This window comes from Pelobates fuscus, chromosome 2, assembly GCF_036172605.1.
Source record: "Pelobates fuscus isolate aPelFus1 chromosome 2, aPelFus1.pri, whole genome shotgun sequence".
Classification (NCBI taxonomy): domain Eukaryota; kingdom Metazoa; phylum Chordata; class Amphibia; order Anura; family Pelobatidae; genus Pelobates; species Pelobates fuscus.
In genome coordinates this window covers 428,166,187-428,186,690 of record NC_086318.1, presented here as the reverse complement: position 1 = coordinate 428,186,690, position 20,504 = coordinate 428,166,187, and the positions used below count along the sequence as shown (strand labels likewise).

Sequence of the window (20,504 nt, the reverse complement as noted above, 5' to 3'; positions counted from 1 at the left end):
GCTACTTTTAACAGCTATTTAGAAAGTTGGTTCAGTAAAAATATCAGTAGGCCTAACCGATAGTTTACATCACGTGTCAAGTTACTGTGGAAGCAGCCATGTTGTGTTCATGATTTTACTATGAGAAACTCTGTTCATTATTCATTAGACCAAATATTGTCAAGAAAAAAGGCAAATGGCCAAGCTGGAGAAATTACAGATTACAAAATGGCATTCCCTCGTAAATTCTTCACATTTAATAAACCCCAGTGAGTTGTGCCAGTTACACAAAAAGCAGCCACATTGTATCAGTGAATTTACACTGGGTAACAGATTTACATCACACATTTGCTTGCAGGCCGTGTAGCTGTTAGTTGGTCTTCTAAATGATGTGGTAATGGATTCCGACCGTTTGCTGACATGGCGTCTTTCAGTACCAGTGCTTTACATTTAGATAGGACTTGTGATATGTCTCCATTAAAAAATATATTAATAAAAATAGATGTAGAATACAAATTAAAATAAACGTAGATGAAACGCAAACTTCAGCTGCCTAAAGCGAAGGTACAGACATAGTTTTAAGTATTTGTGCAAGCAATCGGATGAAACCATCTTACCAAACACATTTGTACACAGATATAAAGGAAAGAAAATTAAAACAAAGATTTGATTGGGATGTTGGAGTGCAGGTTCTCATGCAAGTCGTATCCTGCTGACTTGTTCACCTGCCTCTTCAAACAGCCTGTTTAATGTTATCCATTTATTCCTATATCTCTTTACCCATCGTTCTTTTTCCAGCCCAGCAGAAGGTGTTTCGTACCCTTTCCTTGAGGTGTTCCTACACATGTCGACATATTTATTGAGGTGGAAGTAGAGGCCTTGTTGGCCGGACACTTTAGAGCTTCATTCAGAACATCTGAGATGTCTGCGGGGAGTATAGAAATTAAGCGTGAAAGAGCAGATCTGGCAGGTGTCCTTGGAAAACAAGCTCGCATGGACAGCCGACAGAGCTGTGAATCAGTCCGTTCATTTAAACGCCGTGGTCTGGACAATGTTTTTGAGTTAAACCATCACCCTTTAGCTTTACACATGGGGACTAGACACTACACACTGATTAGATTGTAAACAAAAGATTAGCCAGCCGGGGTATCTGCAGCACACAGCTCAGCTTCTGTTTGGGAGTTTTAATTACGGGGCACTCATTGCTTTTCTAATTGTGTGTTGACCATATGTCCCTCCTGACTTACTTGTCATCAAAGAATACACGTTTTTTTTTTTTGTTTTGTTTGTAAAACAAAAAGAGTAAATTCTGTTTATTCTCTGGGTGTGTTTTATGTCGAATATAGTAAAAAAAAGTAATAAAAAAAGAGACTTCACATGTAGCAACTCAGTAAAAGCATTTTATAATATTCCTTGAAATACTCTCTCCAGAATCTCTCCATTTTCTCGGCAGTTGTTAGAAGTTATTCTCAGACTTCTTTTTACACTTGTTTGCATTTTGCATAGTTGTCCGTTTAGATCATTACTATGTATTGGCACCAATATTTGCGTTTATAAAGCAGTGCCTTTGCTTAGCGTGCCTGTGTAGATGTGGTTTGGAAAGCTGAAAAAGTAATGGCTAGTGCAACCTGAATGCGTTTGCAGTATGGCATTCATGAAGAATTGTTGAAACGCGTTTTATAAGCATTTGTGTCTGAGGTAGACATTTTAATGCTTGCCTTGTGATATGTTGGTGATGCACAATTGTAAATTTCCGAATTTATTAAAAGAACACTGTAGGCACCATAACCATTTCTTCTCATTGAATTGGTTATAGTGCCTGGGGTACCCTGGCACTGTCTCTCCATTTTGTGTTAAACCATTATAAAGAAGTTTATCACTGAATGAGGGTCCCTGACCTTCAATAGCTCGGCCCCAGCTGTGGCTGTGGCTAAAGCAGAGATTACACACTTCCTTCTAGCCATACGAATCCTACCAGCAACGGGCACTTGTGATTGGCTAACTCTTCCTCTATATTTCAAGTGGCACAGGGGATTGGCTGCTGGGGACTCTTGGTTAGAATTATTATTTATAAAGTGCCAACAAATTCAGTAGCGCTGTACAATAGGTGGGCTAAAAGAGAAGTTGGATACACAGGAACAGATGGTGTTGAGGGCCTTGCTCAAATGAGCTTACATTCTACAGGGTGTGGGTAAGGTTACACAAGAGGTAAGGTTGGGGGATGTATTTCATAGAGGGAAAAAAGAAGATTACTTCAATAGTTTACAATGAAGGGTTCGTTTTTTGGATGACATAGTTACAGTAGAGTAAGCAGGGTGGGTTACCAAGGTGGGGGGAGGGAAAGCTATTAACTGTTTAATATGCTTTCCTAAAGGAGTGTGTTTTCATTGATCTTTTGAAGTAACGGAGACTGGGTGGGAGTCTTAACGGAGCAGGCAAGGGAGTTCCATTGGAACAGCGCAGGCATAGAGAAGTCTTGAAGCAGGGGGAGGCATGGTAGGTGCGGGCGGACAGGAAGATGAGCATCACTGCATTCATTATAGACTGTAACTGGGCAGGCCGGGAATGAGTAAGACCACTGAGAAACTGATTGGAATAGTCAAAGGTGAGATAGAATAGCGGCATGGACCAGCTGCATCCGGCATTAGATATGGGTCAATGCGAGCTATGTTTTGAGATAGAAGCGGCAGGATTTTGCGAGTGAGGGGACATGAGGGTTGAAAGAGGTAGTTTTTACTTCCGAAAAAGTGGTCTATGTCTATTCTGTGCTAATTTGGATCTGGCTTTTATAGACCTATACACACATTATAATTTTTTTTTTTTTTTTTTTTTCAGATTGGCCCTTTACAAATGTAATTTTCCCAGTATGGATGTCTTTGTTTTGTTTCATTTGCTAGACATAAATTTCACTCCTTGCTGTCCAGGTCACCAGAAAACGGGTTCTTGAATATTATTTAACTATATAATTTTAGGAGGGAGGGCTCATTCAATGAGGGGGGTAGTTTTGATGGCCTGTAGAAGGGCCCATGTGTTATCCCAAGTAAATAATGTACAAAGGAAAGTTCTTTCCTCCACTTGCTGGATCAAGGAGGATATGCAAACCTCTAGTTATACATTTTGTCAAGTTTGAAGCTGGGGTAGCATGCCCCCCTTTACCCTACCAATTAGCACGCTACCAGTTGGGTGATTGCACCAACCAGGGGCTTGATAAGGTACCATTTGTGTTGTTTGCTTGAAAACTCAAATGCACTACAACAGAGTTAATGTCTGAATTTGTATTTCAGTAGGAAATCACTTGAAACCAGCATTAAACCCATTGCACATATTGTGACTATTCTTTCTGTTCCATGAGGGGACGTTCATCTAATGTGTATGGAGAAATGTTTAGAATAGACACACAAAGTGGACTGAACCGGCAGAGAGAGAAAGATACGCCATACGTACATATGTTTAGTTTACTTTTGCTGTCAAGTCGAGCAGTTGATGGGGAAAAGGAATGTTAAAAATAATTACTCTTCATTCAGGAATTTTAAAAGCAAACCAGATGATCCCAGCGCCTACTCATTTTATTAGGAAAGCCTTTCCCATTACACTTTGATTACGTTTTCAATTTGCATAGCAGGAAATCTTAGAGCAAGCTGGATGTAGTCTTTTTAAGGGCAGTGGAAATTTTAACATGGTTTTATCTGGTTTAGCTACTAGGATGGTCTGTGTCACTGTTTCTAAAGATCCATCACTCGGTCTCACTGCAAAGCAAGAAGCAATGCAGTGTTTTCATGACCTGAAATCCCCGAGTTTGTTCTGTGGGTTACGTGATTCCTTCCCTGAGTGTATTCTGTGTGTTACGTGACTCCTTCCTTGAGTGTATTCTGTGTGTTACGTGGATCCTTCCCTGAGTGTATTCTGTGTGTTACGTGGATCCTTCCCTGAGTGTACTCTGTGTGTTACGTGACTCCTTCCCTGAGTGTATTCTGTGTGTTACGTGGATCCTTCCCTGAGTGTATTCTGTGTGTTACGTGGATCCTTCCCTGAGTGTATTCTGTGTGTTACGTGGATCCTTCCCTGAGTGTATTCTGTGTGTTACGTGATTCCTTCCCTGAGTGTATTCTGTGTGTTACGTGACTCCTTCCCTGAGTGTATTCTGTGTGTTACGTGGATCCTTCCCTGAGTGTATTCTGTGTGTTACGTGGATCCTTCCCTGAGTGTATTCTGTGTGTTACGTGGATCCTTCCCTGAGTGTACTCTGTGTGTTACGTGGATCCTTCCCTGAGTGTATTCTGTGTGTTACGTGGATCCTTCCCTGAGTGTATTCTGTGTGTTATGTGGATCCTTCCCTGAGTGTATTCTGTGTGTTACGTGATTCCTTCCCTGAGTGTTTTCTGTGTGTTACGTGGATCCTTCCCTGAGAGTATTCTGTGTGTTACGTGGATCCTTCCCTGAGTGTACTCTGTTTGTTACGTGGATCCTTCCCTGAGTGTATTCTGTGTGTTACGTGACTCCTTCCCTGAGTGTATTCTGTGTGTTACGTGGATCCTTCCCTGAGTGTATTCTGTGTGTTACGTGGATCCTTCCCTGAGTGTTTTCTGTGTGTTACGTGGATCCTTCCCTGAGTGTATTCTGTGTGTTACGTGGATCCTTCCCTGAGAGTATTCTGTGTGTTACGTGGATCCTTCCCTGAGTTTATTCTGTGTGTTACGTGGATCCTTCCCTGAGTGTACTCTGTTTGTTACGTGGATCCTTCCCTGAGTGTATTCTGTGTGTTACGTGGATCCTTCCCTAAGTGTATTTTGTGTGTTACGTGGATCCTTCCCCGAGTGTATTCTGTGTGTTACGTGGATCCTTCCCTGAGTGTATTCTGTGTGTTACGTGGATCCTTCCCTGAGTGTATTCTGTGTGTTACCTGGATCCTTCCCTGAGTGTATTCTGTGTGTTACGTGGATCCTTCCCTAAGTGTATTTTGTGTGTTACGTGGATCCTTCCCCGAGTGTATTCTGTGTGTTACGTGGATCCTTCCCTGAGTGTATTCTGTGTGTTACGTGGATCCTTCTCTGAGTGTATTCTGTGTGTTATGTGGACCCTGAGTGTATTCTGTGTGTTACGTGGATCCTTCCCTGAGTGTATTCTGTGTGTTACGTGGATCCTTCTCTGAGTGTATTCTGTGTGTTACGTGGATCCTTCCCTGAGTGTATTCTGTGTGTTACGTAGATCCTTCCCTGGGTGTATTCTGTGTGTTACGTGGATCCTTCCCTGAGTGTATTCTGTGTGTTACGTGGATCATTCCCAGAGTGTATTCTGTGTGTTACGTGGATCCTTCCCAGAGTGTATTCTGTGTGTTATGTGGATCCTTCCCTGAGTGTATTCTGTGTGTTACGTGGATCCTTCCCTGAGTGTATTCTGTGTGTTACGTGGATCCTTCCCCGAGTGTATTCTGTGTGTTACGTGGATCCTTCCCTGAGTGTATTCTGTGTGTTAAGTGGATCCTTCCCCGAGTGTATTCTGTGTGTTACGTGGATCATTCCCAGAGTGTATTCTGTGTGTTATGTGGATCCTTCTCTGAGTGTATTCTGTGTGTTACGTGGATCCTTCCCTGAGTGTATTCTGTGTGTTACGTGGATCCTTCCCCGAGTGTATTCTGTGTATTACGTGGATCATTCCCAGAGTGTATTCTGTGTGTTATGTGGATCCTTCCCTGAGTGTATTCTGTGTGTTACGTGGATCCTTCCCTGAGTGTATTCTGTGTGTTACGTGGATCCTTCCCTGAGTGTATTCTGTGTGTTACGTGGATCCTTCCCTGAGTGTATTCTGTGTGTTACGTGGATCCTTCCCTGAGTGTATTCTGTGTGTTACGTGGATCCTTCCCCGAGTGTATTCTGTGTGTTACGTGGACCCCGAGTGTATTTTCACGGTATCCGCTGTTATTGTTGGGTTTATGTTTATATAATCTCATGTACCTTCTTACTATTTCTATGTTGAAATCCTTTTGAATGCCTGCAATGTGCTCCTTACTGGCCTTTGAGGCTGAGGTGTCTCTTTTGTAAAGTGTGTTTTTCATTTTGAATAAAAGCTATTAAACGGGACGTAAACCCCATCTGCCATTGGCCAACTGCCTGGTAAATGTTTTGGGCTGTTCAACGTCTCAAAAGACTGTGAATTAATCATTTTCAGTTGATGTACATTATCCTTAGGGGCCACCTCAATATATTCTATATTTTACTATTATACTTTAAGTCAGGGCTTGACATATCCCTGGCGCTAGGTCGCCATGGCGACTAAGTATTTTGCCCTGGCACCTGGGATTTGTCAGCCCGTTCGTTCCCTCCTCCTCCTTTCTCCACCCCCATGCAGGTCTTTGTGCGCTGGGAGGAAGTGAAGAAATGTAATTACTTCCTCCCGGTGCAGAGGCAGCGCAGGGGAATGTCAAGCTAACCTGGAAGGACACCAGGTAAAGACCATGCCGCAGAGCTGACCCTGCTCCCCGCCTACCCCTATGCTGTAGAGCTGGCTGGCTGGCTGGCCGGCCGCCCTTTACTGTGCACGACCTTAGTGCTGGGAGAAAGTTATTACAGTTCACTTCCTCCCGGGGCACACAGAGCTGCACGGGGCTAGAGAGAGAGGAGGAGGCGGAAGGAGGGAGTCTGGAACAGCGGCTGCCTACTCCCATTAGCCGCAGCCAGCCCCACTAACTAGATGTCTGTCTCTGGTATGTGTGTGTCTGTCTGTTTCCGTGGCTGGACGCGTTCAACAAAACAAGATAGCCACCGCCAGAAGCTCGTACATACGAATTGATGGCCACCCCGTGAACCACTTAGAACGTTCAGAGTTGCGGTTAGAGCAAGTGTCAGTAAGGTCAATTGGCGGCACACGACTGCTTTGGGTGGTCCAAGTGTTCGGTACGTTATTCGGTATACGAACCAGCTGGGGCAGATCTGTTCGGTTGAGTTCGCATACCGATCCAAGCAAAATAAAAGTAATATCCAGGAACAGGGCATCTATTACACCATCCCACCCTGCATACTTCAGATGAAAAATCTATAGGTTTGCATCAATCCGAAAAGTTGAAAAGGTTTAAAATGATCATCAGATTGGGGAGACATGGTCACGTGCATTCTAGGAAGATTTATATCCCATGGAGGAGAAATTGATGGTGTAACTGAAAATGTGTAACTAATGTATTTCGAATGCAATTTGAAGTAAAATAATGTTATATTATGTTTTCTTTATTAGTGTATAGTTATTTATCTAGTGACATAAAAGCACTGCCTATTCCGTACACCCCAGTTTAACATATATTGTTATTGTATTAGCAAAAGCAGGTTGGCCGTTCCCCTGGGGTGAGCAATTCCGAATACCAACAAGAAGTCACCAAGCTGAAGAGTGATCTGGAGAAAAAGAGTGTTTTCTACGAGGACGAATTTTCCAAGAGGGAGGCTTTGCACGCCACTGAAATAAACAACCTGAAGAAGGAACTGCGAGACGCAGAGAGCCAGCAACTGACGCTCAAGAAAGAGATCATGATCCTGAAGGACAAGTTGGATAAAACCCGTCGGGAAAGGTGAGTACTCCGCTCACTTGCTTCATAGAGATGGAAGGCCCAGCGATGTTACCATGTTAGGAGATTGTAATTCTACAGCAGATAAGTAACTACCATTTGCCCACCCCTGATCTCGAGTATCCCTCACAACGATCCTTTTCTTGTGGAAGGAATTAATCTAGAATCCAGGTTTTCTGCCTTGAATTCGTTGGAAAAGAGCTGGTTTACTGGCCAGACCTTTATTTATGTGTGATTATAGGAACGCGTTTGCACATTGTGTTTGAGGTATTCCTCCCAGTTTATAGAGCTATATAGTGTATTGGTTTTAAATGTGTTTCTGTAGGTAGTCTCTGCATCTTTGAGGCATTTATTGCTATTCATTGTGTTACAGAGGAAATATACAGCATGTAGTGAGTCATTTACTAAACAGGGAATCTGTGAAATTAAAAGATAAATGGACAATTTATGTCAAAATTACCACGTTTGGGGGGGAAAGGCATTCGATAAAAAAAAAACATTGTTTTGGTGAATAACCAGAATCCTGTCATGTCTCCAAGTAAAGGTTTGCTTTTACCTAAATTAATCATTTGCAATTACTAATATGCCGAATTCCAGTCTTGGGCATCACTGCACAGTCATTATCGTTGTTTGTTAATTCCTCAGAGCCACGTAGTCAGCTCACTTTTCAGCCCTCTTTAACTAGTTTCCTAATGATGTTTTCACTGTCAGTATGGATGGGAGAGAGCTCATTTGGTTAGTGCTCTAACTGTGGAAGTTTATCAATTGTTTTTTATTCCTCTTAACTCCTCTTTCAGTCATTAACTTGGGCTGTGATAAAGTGTTTATAAGCTGTCGATTCGGTTAAATCTAAGAGTGGTTCATACTCCCTTCCGGGACACAAATGTTTTTGTGTGAAGCGTTTACTATTAGCACTGACAAAATTATTTATATTATTGAACAATAAAGTGAGGCTGATTTAAGTAATCTGCATAATCCGTAGTGATATATTGCTGCGTGTGCTGATGTTAAATATTCCATTGATTATGATAGACGATCAATAGCATGTTTTATGGACTGATGAAATGTTTAAATATTTGAAAATTGCTTCCAACGTGTGTTTGTATTATTTGTTGGCACAAGATAGTTTTTTTTTTTTGTTTGTTTTTTTTTCTTCCGATGTGACTATACATTTTAGTAACTATACAATGTGTCTTAGAACTCTGTATATACATTTCCATGTTATGATACTTGTCTGTGTGCCAAACTATATTGCATTGACATAACAGATTGGCATTTTAGTATTTATAGATTATTTATATTTCTGATTTTAGAAAATGTAACCCTCTAGTTCTCTGATGAAATCTCTGTGATTAAATCTGAATATTCACAATATACTTTATGTAAAAAAAAGGAACTTAAAGGGTCTTTCACAGCGGTACACAGCTGTGCATGTAAATCCCAGATTGCCAAGATCGTCTTCGTGCTGCTTAATAAATCCTAAAATGGGCAAAGTGTGCGAGCTGTAAGTGCTCAGTTTTTTAAATCCCTAAATTACAGTTTGAATTTAACAAGACAGATTTATGTCTAAACAGAGAGGACGGCAGTATGTCAGCTCTTTGAAACACTGGGCGTAGCTTTAGACCGTTTAGATGAAGGAGAATCTGTTTTTAAATGCTCGCCATGTGCATAAGAATCATTAAACTCCAAAGGAAGTTTCCCTTGCACATATTTGCGTTCTGTGCATCCTGTACGTTGATTTATAACATATGTGGATTCAGGAGGGCGAGAGTCTGTCTCATCAGTAGAATAAAGTTAATATTATGTGAATTTGTTTATTTTGAGAGGAATCTTAGAATTCAGATATAACGGATTGTTCCAACATAGTTACGTTAAAGGCAGCTTAAAGAAATATCCATTAATCTATAAAATATAGTGTACACCCGAGACACTGTATGTGGTTTTCTATTGGCTATGATAACGTGAAAGAGGCCAAACAGCCAATAGGAACTTTTCGATTCACTGAATGCAATGTATATCGCTTCAAATAGAGTTCGTCACCTGGGTTTAATAAATAACGAAAAAAAGTTCTAATGAACCTGCTCGACCAAAACGAAACCCTTTGGCCACAATAAAACAATTTAATTTAGCACTAAAAGTGGATTAACTGAAATAAATGAGTGTTTAGCATGGAACATGCTTATGAATTAGCCTAATATACTGTCTGTATGGAGAGTTTAGGTCAACTTTTAAAACATACCAGAAAAATGACTTATTGTAACTGGTTTAAAAAAATAATGGCAGATAATAAGCTTAGCTCTACCTCCTAAAGATTTCAGAGCACAACTCCCATGTGTCCATATTTTAATGGCACAGTCCATATTTTCAGCTCAAACCCCTCCGTCTCTGTAATCAGTCTGTGCCAATAGGATAAATTGGTTTTCTTCTAAATAACCGTTAAGAACCTAAATTACCAGCACTACTTTTCTGCACGAGTGATGCAGGAACCCAAACAATTGATTTGGCCTCTCCTTACAAAGGTACACTGAAACCCTGGTTGGCTCAGCGAGCAAACAATATCCTGTTAGATTCAGGGTACGAACTAAGAATATGCAAATAATCACGAATTATGACCTCCAGGATGATAATCACAATTAATTGATGACAACTAATGGTTTTAATTTTTAAACTTTTGAGCCCTTCCTTGTGCCAGTGACAGTGATCCTGAGCCAAAATGGCTAATTTGTTAAGTGCAGCGACTTTGCTCTAATTTGCCTGGTTCCGAATTAAAAACTCATTCATGATAAAAAATCCTGCTTCTGCAGTCGCTTGGCACGTCAATCATACAGTAACTATTACAAAAATCAGATCACAATCTGGAAGGCAGTGATTGTGTTCATGAGAGTTTTCTGTTTAAAAATTTCTATTTTAGAAATATTATTGATGTATTGTGTTCGTAGAATTCTGAGATTTGTATGAGTTTATTAGCAGCTGTGCCCCTTCATGATCCATTTTCATCTATTTTCAATGATGTAACACTTTACTCTGCAGTAAAATATTCACTGTATCCTGTAACCTTAGTAAGTAACAGTTACTGCTATCACTTGGCGTGATTTTAATATACGGTAACTGAAATCAAATCACTTTCTGATTCTAATTTTGCAGCCAAAGTGAACGAGAGGAGTTTGAAGCTGAGTTTAAGCAGAAGTTTGATCGTGAGCGGGTGATATTAACAGAGGAAAACAAGAAGCTTTCCAACGAGCTAGACAAGGTATGAGATTCGCATCATTGCCGTTTGGTGTCTTTTTTCATTTATGTGAAGGCTCTCTAAACACCAATGTGATTTCCTACCAGCACAAATGTATTTTGAATCGTGATCTGGTGAGTTATTTGATTATGTTTTATTTAAAGGACACTCCATGGAGATTACAACGCAATATATGTATAATATATACTTTGGAGGACAGTCATCTGTTTATTAAAGCGGCACTGTCATGGCCTAATCCAGTTGTTGTTTTTTAACCCCCCTACCGACTCCACTACATCTAATTGCCCCCCTAGCCACCTCCAACTGCCCCTAAGCCCCCCATATTACATATTTGTTTATCTTCATTTTGTGTCCTAGATCTTGGGCGCCGCCATCTTTGTGTGGACAGATGAAGTCCCTGTGGGACACGTTATCTGCACACACTAGATTGCGCAGTGAAATTCTCGCGCATGCGGGAATAACCAAACCGCTAGTCACCCCCCCCCACCCAAAAAATTAAATAAAGCCCTACCTACCCCCCTCACTCTAAAAATAGGGAGGGGGGGACAATAAAACTAAATACAGTAAATAAATAAAACATACTTACCATTGGATGTCTTCTTTTTTCTAAAACCTTTTCTCAGCCCAAAAAATGCCAAATAAAAATCCATAAAACCCATCGGAATAAAACTACCCTGAAAAAAAAAATCTTACCTGATTGGTTACCTGTAAGGCTCACTATTTACCTATCAGAGCACTCTTATTGGTTGTCTTAAACCAACCAATCAGAGCGCCCTGAGTCAAATTGCAGGGTGTGGGAAGGCTTTCCTGACAACCACTAGAGGCATTTTAACTGTGCAATGTAAACATTCCCACTTTGTAGAACATCATGTTTTTCACTTGCAGAGTTAAAAGAGGGACATGACACCCAGACCTCTTGATTGAGATGAAGTGGTCTGGGTGCCTATAGTGTCTCTCTAACTGCTGTCACAATACGTTTCTGTTTCAGATATCTGCTCTGTTTTGGTAATTTTTCCATTACAGAAAATGCAGTTATTTAACCCACCAGATCATGATCCCCAAGAATGAGTTCATGCACTTGGTTAGAAGAGCCTCTTAATGATGTAATTACTGTCTCCGTAACAGTTGTCGCAAACATTGATCGTAATCACAGTGAAATTGTACGTTACTCTCAGTTGTTTGGTATTATTCTGCAGCTGTATCGGAAAACTGCTCATTAGTAGATAAAGTACAAAAGGAGGAAACACAATGCGGGGTCAATTACTGTAATTACACTCAATATGCTGTACGTGGGTGATAGAACTTTATTTCCCATTACATCATTGTTAATTAGTTGGTTTAACCCATTCAGCACTGCATTGGTAACAGTCTGCATGACCTCTAAAATTTGTGCATGCCAGTAAGGATAGTGATGGTTTGACATCATTGTTACTGCGGATGGGGAACCCCAGGGCCCAGAGATCAGTCAGTGAATTCTAACTCCATTCCTTCCTCTTTACTCCGTGAGTCAGACACATTCTAATTTATATCAACCACCTCTACCTTCTCAGTCAGGGACATTCTACCTTCTTGGTCGGGGACATTCTACCTTCTCGGTCAGAGACATTCAGCCTTCTCGGTCAGAGACATTCAGCCTTCTCGGTCAGAGACATTCAGCCTTCTGGGTCAGAGACATTCAGCCTTCTGGGTCAGGGACATTCAGCCTTCTGGGTCAGGGACATTCAGCCTTCTGGGTCAGGGACATTCAGCCTTCTGGTTCAGGGACATTCAGCCTTCTCGGTCAGGGACATTCAGCTTTCTCGGTCAGGGACATTCAGCCTTCTCGGTCAGGGACATTCAGCCTTCTCGGTCAGGGACATTCAGCCTTCTCGGTCAGGGACATTCAGCCTTCTCGGTCAGGGACATTGTACCTTCTCAGTCAGGGACATACAATCTTCTTATATACTCCACGTTGACCCTTTCAGTCTTGTACCTTCTAATACAGATTCCCTACTATTAGCCACTAAACCCTGCACATTCTAACTTATGTTCACTATCTTTAATCAATCAACTCTTCATATTCAAAATATTATTTCCTTACCATAAATGATTCCATTCTGCATATTGCAACAGGTTATAATCTCCAACTTACTTCTGCATGTTGTTAACTTTAACCGATCAATCACGCACATTCTGACTGATTTATACTCCTTGCACATTCTAAGTCATACTCTGATCCACTCTTTATCTACATTTGCATTCAGTAAGATATGTTGTAATACTGCCATAGCAATCATCTCATTCTATACACTGTCCCGTGAGCTCTAACTGTACCAGTACATTTAACGAGCTGTCATACATAGAGTCCACATGTAAAATCCTACTACCTTCCTGGAGTGGACCAAGTAGACTATATTAGAATGAGCCCCTGATTCATAGAGGGTATTTTTAATGTATTTGTGCTTTGGGTAGTTAATTTAGTTCTAAGGCTTCATCTCCCCTTTGATTGAGAGAGACTTTCCTGGTACCTGCATTCACACACTTTTACTTGTAAGTACATAGCCTCACAAAACTTACATTAAGATCCCACTACTCGCTGCAGCTAAAGTCCACCCCTTGATGGTTACGGATATTGTAATATTGCTCTTTAAACTTCAACACTCCTTAGTTTATTTTTTAACTCACAGACTTATTTCTTTAGAAAGCTCATCTATCTGTGTTGTACTATCTGCCTGTCTCACCATTTACGGTTCTTTTTCAGCTTACCGCCACGTCTGAAAGGTTGAGCGTTAACAATCGGCAGCTGGAGGAGGAGATGAGGGACTTGGCAGATAAAAAAGAGTCCGTGGCGCATTGGGAGGCCCAGATCACAGAGATTATCCAGTGGTTAGTACCGTTCTGATTACCTCGTTCCCTTAAAGTTGTATTTCGGCAGACTGTCTGGGCTGCTGTCAGATACCAGAATTGCACAGGATTCACAGTAGTCACACAGAAGTCTTGTTCTGAGCTGGCTAATGACGCCGGATGGAGTTGTAACAGAGGGGAAATGCTGCACATACAGACTCTTGGCACAATGGCCACTTCAAATCAGTGAAGGGGTCATGGTGCTTGGAGTAATCCTTGAAATGATGCATTAAATTAGAAACCACTATTGCATTAACACGCTCTCCTGTAACACAAGCAATTGGCAATGCATTTTTGCTTGCTGGTACCTTCCATACTGTCAGTGGAATGTGAATGTGAAACTCAACTGGCTCCTAAAAGATCCCGTTGGTGTCCATATTTGTTGGTTCCTGAGCTCTGCATCATCTTCCTCTTACTATGACCCCTTCACTCTAATCTCTCTCATGTCTTGCACTCCGTTTTCTCCGGTCTCCCCATCTCCTGGGCCCTTCTTGCACTCACCTGTATTAATTTATCACGATTCCTTCCTGACCTGCGGATAATCGCTAATCATTGCAATGGAGAGGTTTTTGGAGGGGGAGTGCCAGAAACGGTGTGAAACAGAAATACTCTGAAATCCTGTCCTGTAAATCCAAGTGTGTTCAGTGGATTATCCATGCTGCACTTGTATGTGTGGACATTATTCCCATGTTCTTTGCTGAGTTAAAGCAATGGCAGGACAGAGATGCCAATCAGGGACTGTCCCGTCAAATCTGGGTCACCAGCCGCTATAAATCGCAACTCTTACTATCCTTTATTTAAACAGACCTATAAAAACTCGCCTTAGTCTAACTATTCTGCATTCCAAAAAAATTTGAGAATCTTAGATTTCAAAGACATGGTGCTTTGCAATGGGGATTTTAATTGGGGTTTAACATAGGCAAATGCACATTTAATGAAATCAATGTGAGGGTGAGGAAACTAAATGTAAGAGTGTAGTGTGCATGATACATGATTTGTGTTGCACAAGCTACTGGCATTGAGATAGTTAATGCATTCAGTTTTAAGTAAGAAAAGAATAGGCATGTTGTAGTAAGAGCGCTGATAAAGATTCGTTGCAGATTATACATTTAAACTTGGAATTAGATTTTATTTTGCTGTATGTTAGATAACCGTGAAACTCTATCCTCTGATATGGATATTTTTTTCCAGTTGCGTTTTTCGCTTTTAGTCTTGCACTTATAATTAAAGCCCCCAGCTTGAGTGATCTGTGATTTCTTATTGCACCAGATGATACCCGTCTTTCCTGCAGCCATCACAACCACTAACATTGTCTTTTTATGGGAAGATTGCCCTCGCTTAAAGCTGAGATTCATTGTCCATATTTGGGCAAAGTTACGGAAAGTTCCCTTTAGTCCCCTCGTCTTCATCTTGGACATTCAGGAATTAAAGTGCCTGGGTCTCCTGGATGCCAGCCAAGATCTGCAATGTAGAACGCCCGGGTCAGCTTACAGCATTAACCCTTCAGCTGATTGGCGGCCCCAGCAGAGCTTTTTCTAGTACGTTTCCCCAGCTTCCTTGGCAGATCCTCATGTGTAACAGCAGTCGGTAGCAGCGTACGCTAATTGCAGATTCACATACAATGGGATACGTAGGATGCTGCAGGCTGATCTGTTCTTTACGTTGCCTGACAGTAATAGATTTCACAGTAAACAATACATTACAAGAGGAATTTTTATGCAGTGTCTCAAAGTTTCCAATTAACTTTTTGTGGTAATGCTGGCAGTACTTGCTCTGGCCCTGATCAAACCTAGAGTTTGTTTTAGATATCAAGGTTAAAGGTCTCTGTAGTAGTGTTTCAGGATTCGCCATGAATTAGATCCCTTTGGGTATTTTTAAACATTATCTGAGGTATTTTATGATGTTCACGATGGATATTTCAGTGGTGGCACCACATTGATTTTTCTTCAATATTTTGGCACATGGATTTGGAGACTGATGATGAATAAACGTCAGGATCATTGCTGGGGGGCGGGGGAGGGAGGCTAGAGCCCCGATTAGGGTTCTAATATATTTTTGGCATTGTATCATTGTTATCACAGGGTCTGAGAGAGAAGCAAACACGCCCAATCACATGATTTGTGACAGTGCCCCTCTAATTCATCATATTTGGAGTTCATGATATAGCACTGTGTGGGAATATTGCTGTGAGTGGACTGTTTTAATGCAGTAAGGTGAAGGGTGAATACAAAACAACAGGGGGGGGGGGGGTTATGTTAATATAGGTTCATGCAACACTCTGAATTCAAGCAATGGGATTTATAGAACACATTAGGAATTCAGGTTGGGGCTAGGAAACAGTATAAGGCTGTTTTTTTAATTGGGTTTAAGTCAGTATGTGTGTGAGGGGCCATGAAATTTAGTCTTGGACTAAAGCCCCCGGTATTTTTGCCACATAGCAATGCCCCTGCAACATTTTAGCAAATACGGCTCTGTACCAACATACCCCGACACACATGCTTTACTTAGATTCATGTTCTGTAAATTTCATTTTAACACTTTTATTGCTAAGCAAGTATTTTATAATCGTATATTTCAGTTTTATTTTATTTTTTTTAAGTACATTTCTCCTAATTCTGGAGAATTCTTGTAAACTCTCATACAGTTATACATACTGTTCTGAATTTTCCTTTAAAAGGACACTGTTATCACTGTAACTGCTTCATCATATCCGTGGAATGCTTGGGCTAACGAGGAAGCAATGGGCGGCTGTGATTGGCTAAAAGTGTCAGCTGACCGCTTTCAGCCTATTGCTGGTATGAATTGGTATGACTACAAGAAAGTGTGACATTTCTGCCTTCGTTATACGTCCAGTTGCCAGAGATCCTTATTTAGTGTTAAACTGCTTGAAAAGGGTTTAATACTGAAGGGAGGGACTGTGCCTGTTCATTGAGATTAAATGGCTATAGTGCCGAAATACTTTGCTCCCCCATCAAGCATGTCCGTATAATAGAAAAAGACAATAGCTGATAATGTAATTATACTCATGTTATATATCTATTTATTTATTATATAATTACTGGCTCAATGTGTACAGGTATTCTAGTACAGTAAGAATGTTATATATCATTGCTTGTCAATACTCAATGTATCATCTTAAGATGGATATGATGGAATATATCATGTTGGCAAAGTGCGAATTGAAATTTAGACTAACTGGTAAGATCTTGGGTGATACAGTTGTAAAGTCGTGAATAACTGTTGGTGGGTACAGAAATATAGTTAGATATATTTAAGGCCTAGAAAGTGACCAGTGCTGGATATTAGGCTGTGTGTTCCAAGCCACCAGTAATTTCTTGAGTTCAGTATTTGTATCCATTGGTAGATCCTGTTCATTGTGTTCTTTGGCCAGTGAAAGGGGCAGGGGGTTTCCATGTTCTGTCTCAGACCTTTGAAGTAACAGGAGGTGAAATGCCTCCGTCGAATTCCTGGTTTCCCCACTAAAATGTGTCTCACCATTTTTCCCATCTGTTTTCCTGTTAGGGTGAGCGATGAGAAGGACGCCCGGGGATATCTGCAGGCATTGGCTTCCAAAATGACAGAAGAATTAGATACTCTGCGGAATTCCAGTTTAGGAGCCAGAGCCACGGTAACGCTTCCTGAAATTATTTCAGCTGGGTGTCATGGCAGGATAACCATTTGGGAACTAGAGGGCAATAAAATTGATTGATAACAGAAGTGAGAACTGTAATCCACTTAGTAAGATTGTCTCCGTCACAAATCCCAGTGTAGGCGAGACAGGCAAACATCATTCCTGCTTCCTGATATTTTTTGTTTGTTTTAGAAATGTTGGACATTTTTGGGAAAAACACACACGTTTGGAATTTTACTGCAATTCCAACACAATCAAACAATTTACAATAGAAAAGTAAAAAGTAATAGAACGGCATTGTTTTATGGGGCTTTTAGGGGCTTCTGTCATCTTCCATCTAACGTATCTTGCCATGACGGCTTATAGGAAGGGGAAACTTCATGCACAACATATGTCTATGGCATCTGACCGTTGCTCCATATTTGTGGACATAGCAGCTCCACATCAAATGGAAAAACACCATATACACAAACAACAAATAATATATTAATTAAAAAATCTAAATTCTAATACATTTTACAGTCTAGCTTTTTTAAGAAATGTATAGACAGCAGCTTAGTAAGGGCAGATAATGATTTGATGGTCTTTACAAATACATATATCAGTAAGCAAAATAAGCGTGGACCTCTGAGCAACTGAATGGAAAGTCAGACGGTAAAATCTTAGAAAGGTCTACATGTTCTTAGTTAACAGTGAGATAGGAACGAGAGAAGCCAAGTCTGTACGGTATAACCATATACACGGTTTTTATCCTCTGTTAGTGCAGGTGTTTAAGTGACAGATTTGTGTTTACAAAGTGACGAAAAGAATCTGCCAAACCTGTTCTAGACTACACAATACAAAGTAAAACCCAGCTCCTCTCCCATGTTCATTCTTGTAACGTTTCCTCGGTTCTCTGCACAGGACATGCCGTGGAAGATGCGGCGTTTCGCAAAGCTGGACATGTCGGCGCGGCTGGAGCTGCAGTCTGCACTGGATGCTGAGATAAGAGCCAAGCAAGCCATACAGGAGGAACTCAACAAAGCCAAGGCAGCCATCATCGCCACTGAGTGGTACGTCCCGACACTAGCCTGCTTATTGCGCCATTTTAACAGCTTATTTCCTGGTGTTATAATCTAAGCATGGCAGACGGCTTAGAATGGGAATATCAAATTTCTTAAAAATAAATCAATAATAATAAATGTCAAATAAAAAATAACTTGTAAATACACACATACATACACACACACCCAAAATAACTATAAAGTTGAATCAGGGAAATTCGTCACAACAGATTACATGGGTACACACAACAAGGTGACAGTTAAATTTCAGTAACTTAAATATTATGGTGGCAGTTGGAAAGAAGAGCAGGGGACAAATAAAATAATATTTTTTTTTTTACTTTTATTGTCAATGATGACCGCGAACTTGAGTCAAAAACAAAGAAAGTGCATTCTAAAGCAGTACTGGATCAATTCTGTATACTACTTTGGGGTGAAACTCTCTCTCTCTCTCTCTCTCTCTCTCTATATATATATATATATATATATATATATATATATATATATATATATATAAAATATATAAATATGCAATATAAAAAAAAAAAATATACAGCCGTATGTAAAAAACTGTATTAGAAAACAAAACAGAAATCATATAGAAATAGATATGATAAAGGAAATTTTGAACAGACCAAAGGTTACCTGTGCAACAATTGGCACGTACTAGCTTTTCAAATGCCATAGTAAAACTCTAGAGTGTAAGCTCACCTGGCCACATCCATGTCTATTTATAATGAAACCAGTTCACTTTCAAAATAAAATCCTAGAGGGAAAGAATATTCTTATAAAGCAAGTCTCATGCTAATTAGCCCTAAAGAGAGTACATAGAATTCTAGACCCAATGCAGCTACAATAAGAATGGCATCCAGCCAGAACAAGCCGTGCTGAGGGGCCTCGGTGCTCCCACTCCTATTTATTTCCTGTTTCCATATAGTAGACACGTTTCATCGATCTCAAAGGAATTCCCAGTTTTATTATGGGAAATTGGATTCACCTGAATGAAATGATGTCTAGCTTCTTTTAAATGGAGCTCACAGATATTCCAACAATGGAGAGATTCCATTCACTCATCACTGCCAGCCGTGATTCCCACCACTCTAGCCCAGGGGATTCCAGACACATGTGTAGCCATATTGGCCCAGACCCACTCAGCTACAGATCATCTAAGAAATCCGTTCATGCTCCTTGCCTTGCATGTGGCTATTGAGAAAGTGTAAGGTCTCCCTCTAGTGACTGTCTCGATAACTGCATGACATCAGGCACAGCCTAGAGCTGGACTGTTTATTACACTGGAAATGAGCTGTGATCAATTTAAACAAATTAACAGAGATTATCTTAATGTGGGAAGATTTGTAAATGTTTCTAATTGGAAAAATATGTCCGGCTTCCAGCGCCCTCATCTCAACTCTGTGGGGTTTATTCTCTAAACACAACACTTTAATAAATTGAAAATAAAGTTGCTGAATTTCCAGGCTGTAACTATAGGCGAATTTGAATTTTACCAAATCAGCTTTTTTTTGACTACATTTTACAGTTCAGTTTTGAGTTCACTACAATCCGCTATTTAGTGGATTGACCTGTACACCTGGGATTGACAACAGATTCTCTCTAATCTCGATGTGGCGGCAGCATTCCTTGCAATGGCTAAACCTCATCTACTCTAATAATTTGCCAATGAAAAAGTTAGCTTGTCATCTGTTTTCCCTAAACTCGGAATTAGTAGGAATTAACAATGAGATTGCAAATTTTATACCGAAATGTGAATACTCGAAAAATAGCTGAGCTCTCTCATCTGATTCTACTATGTTTTGTCAGAATTCTACATCTGTTTCAGTGTTTTGTCAATAATTGCCTGCGGAACACACGCTGATACCTCAGGACAGGAGCGTGTAAGCATTAAGGTAGATAAGAAAGGAGCCGAATAGATGGATCACTTAGTTTGTGTGGGCTCCCGTGGATAACCTTGGTACCCCAGTTGTTCATAAGCCCCATTGTGGTTTCTTGTGTACCCTAACAAATCACTTCCAATATGACCCTTCTGGAACCTGGGTCAATGTACAGAAAGGTGAATTCTTTATACTAGGCATTGCTTTTCTTGCAATAGGTACAGATTTCAATATCTGTAATCTCTATGTAGCAATGCAAAGATTAGGAAAGCCTTTCTACGTG

General features: G+C 40.6%; 1 protein-coding gene across 3 annotated transcripts in view; it reads left to right on the top strand.

Moving 5' to 3' along the window:
- CDC42BPA (CDC42 binding protein kinase alpha) overlaps nucleotides 1–20,504 on the top strand; it is a 192,911-nt gene that overhangs the window by 124,911 nt on the left and 47,496 nt on the right. For all 3 annotated transcript variants that reach the window (XM_063444058.1, XM_063444060.1, XM_063444061.1), the window contains exons 15-19: nucleotides 7,284–7,531; nucleotides 10,673–10,778; nucleotides 13,516–13,640; nucleotides 17,181–17,286; nucleotides 18,193–18,341. In XM_063444058.1, coding sequence (XP_063300128.1) covers nucleotides 7,284–7,531; nucleotides 10,673–10,778; nucleotides 13,516–13,640; nucleotides 17,181–17,286; nucleotides 18,193–18,341 — 734 coding nt within the window. The remainder of the gene's footprint in view (nucleotides 1–7,283; nucleotides 7,532–10,672; nucleotides 10,779–13,515; nucleotides 13,641–17,180; nucleotides 17,287–18,192; nucleotides 18,342–20,504) is intronic.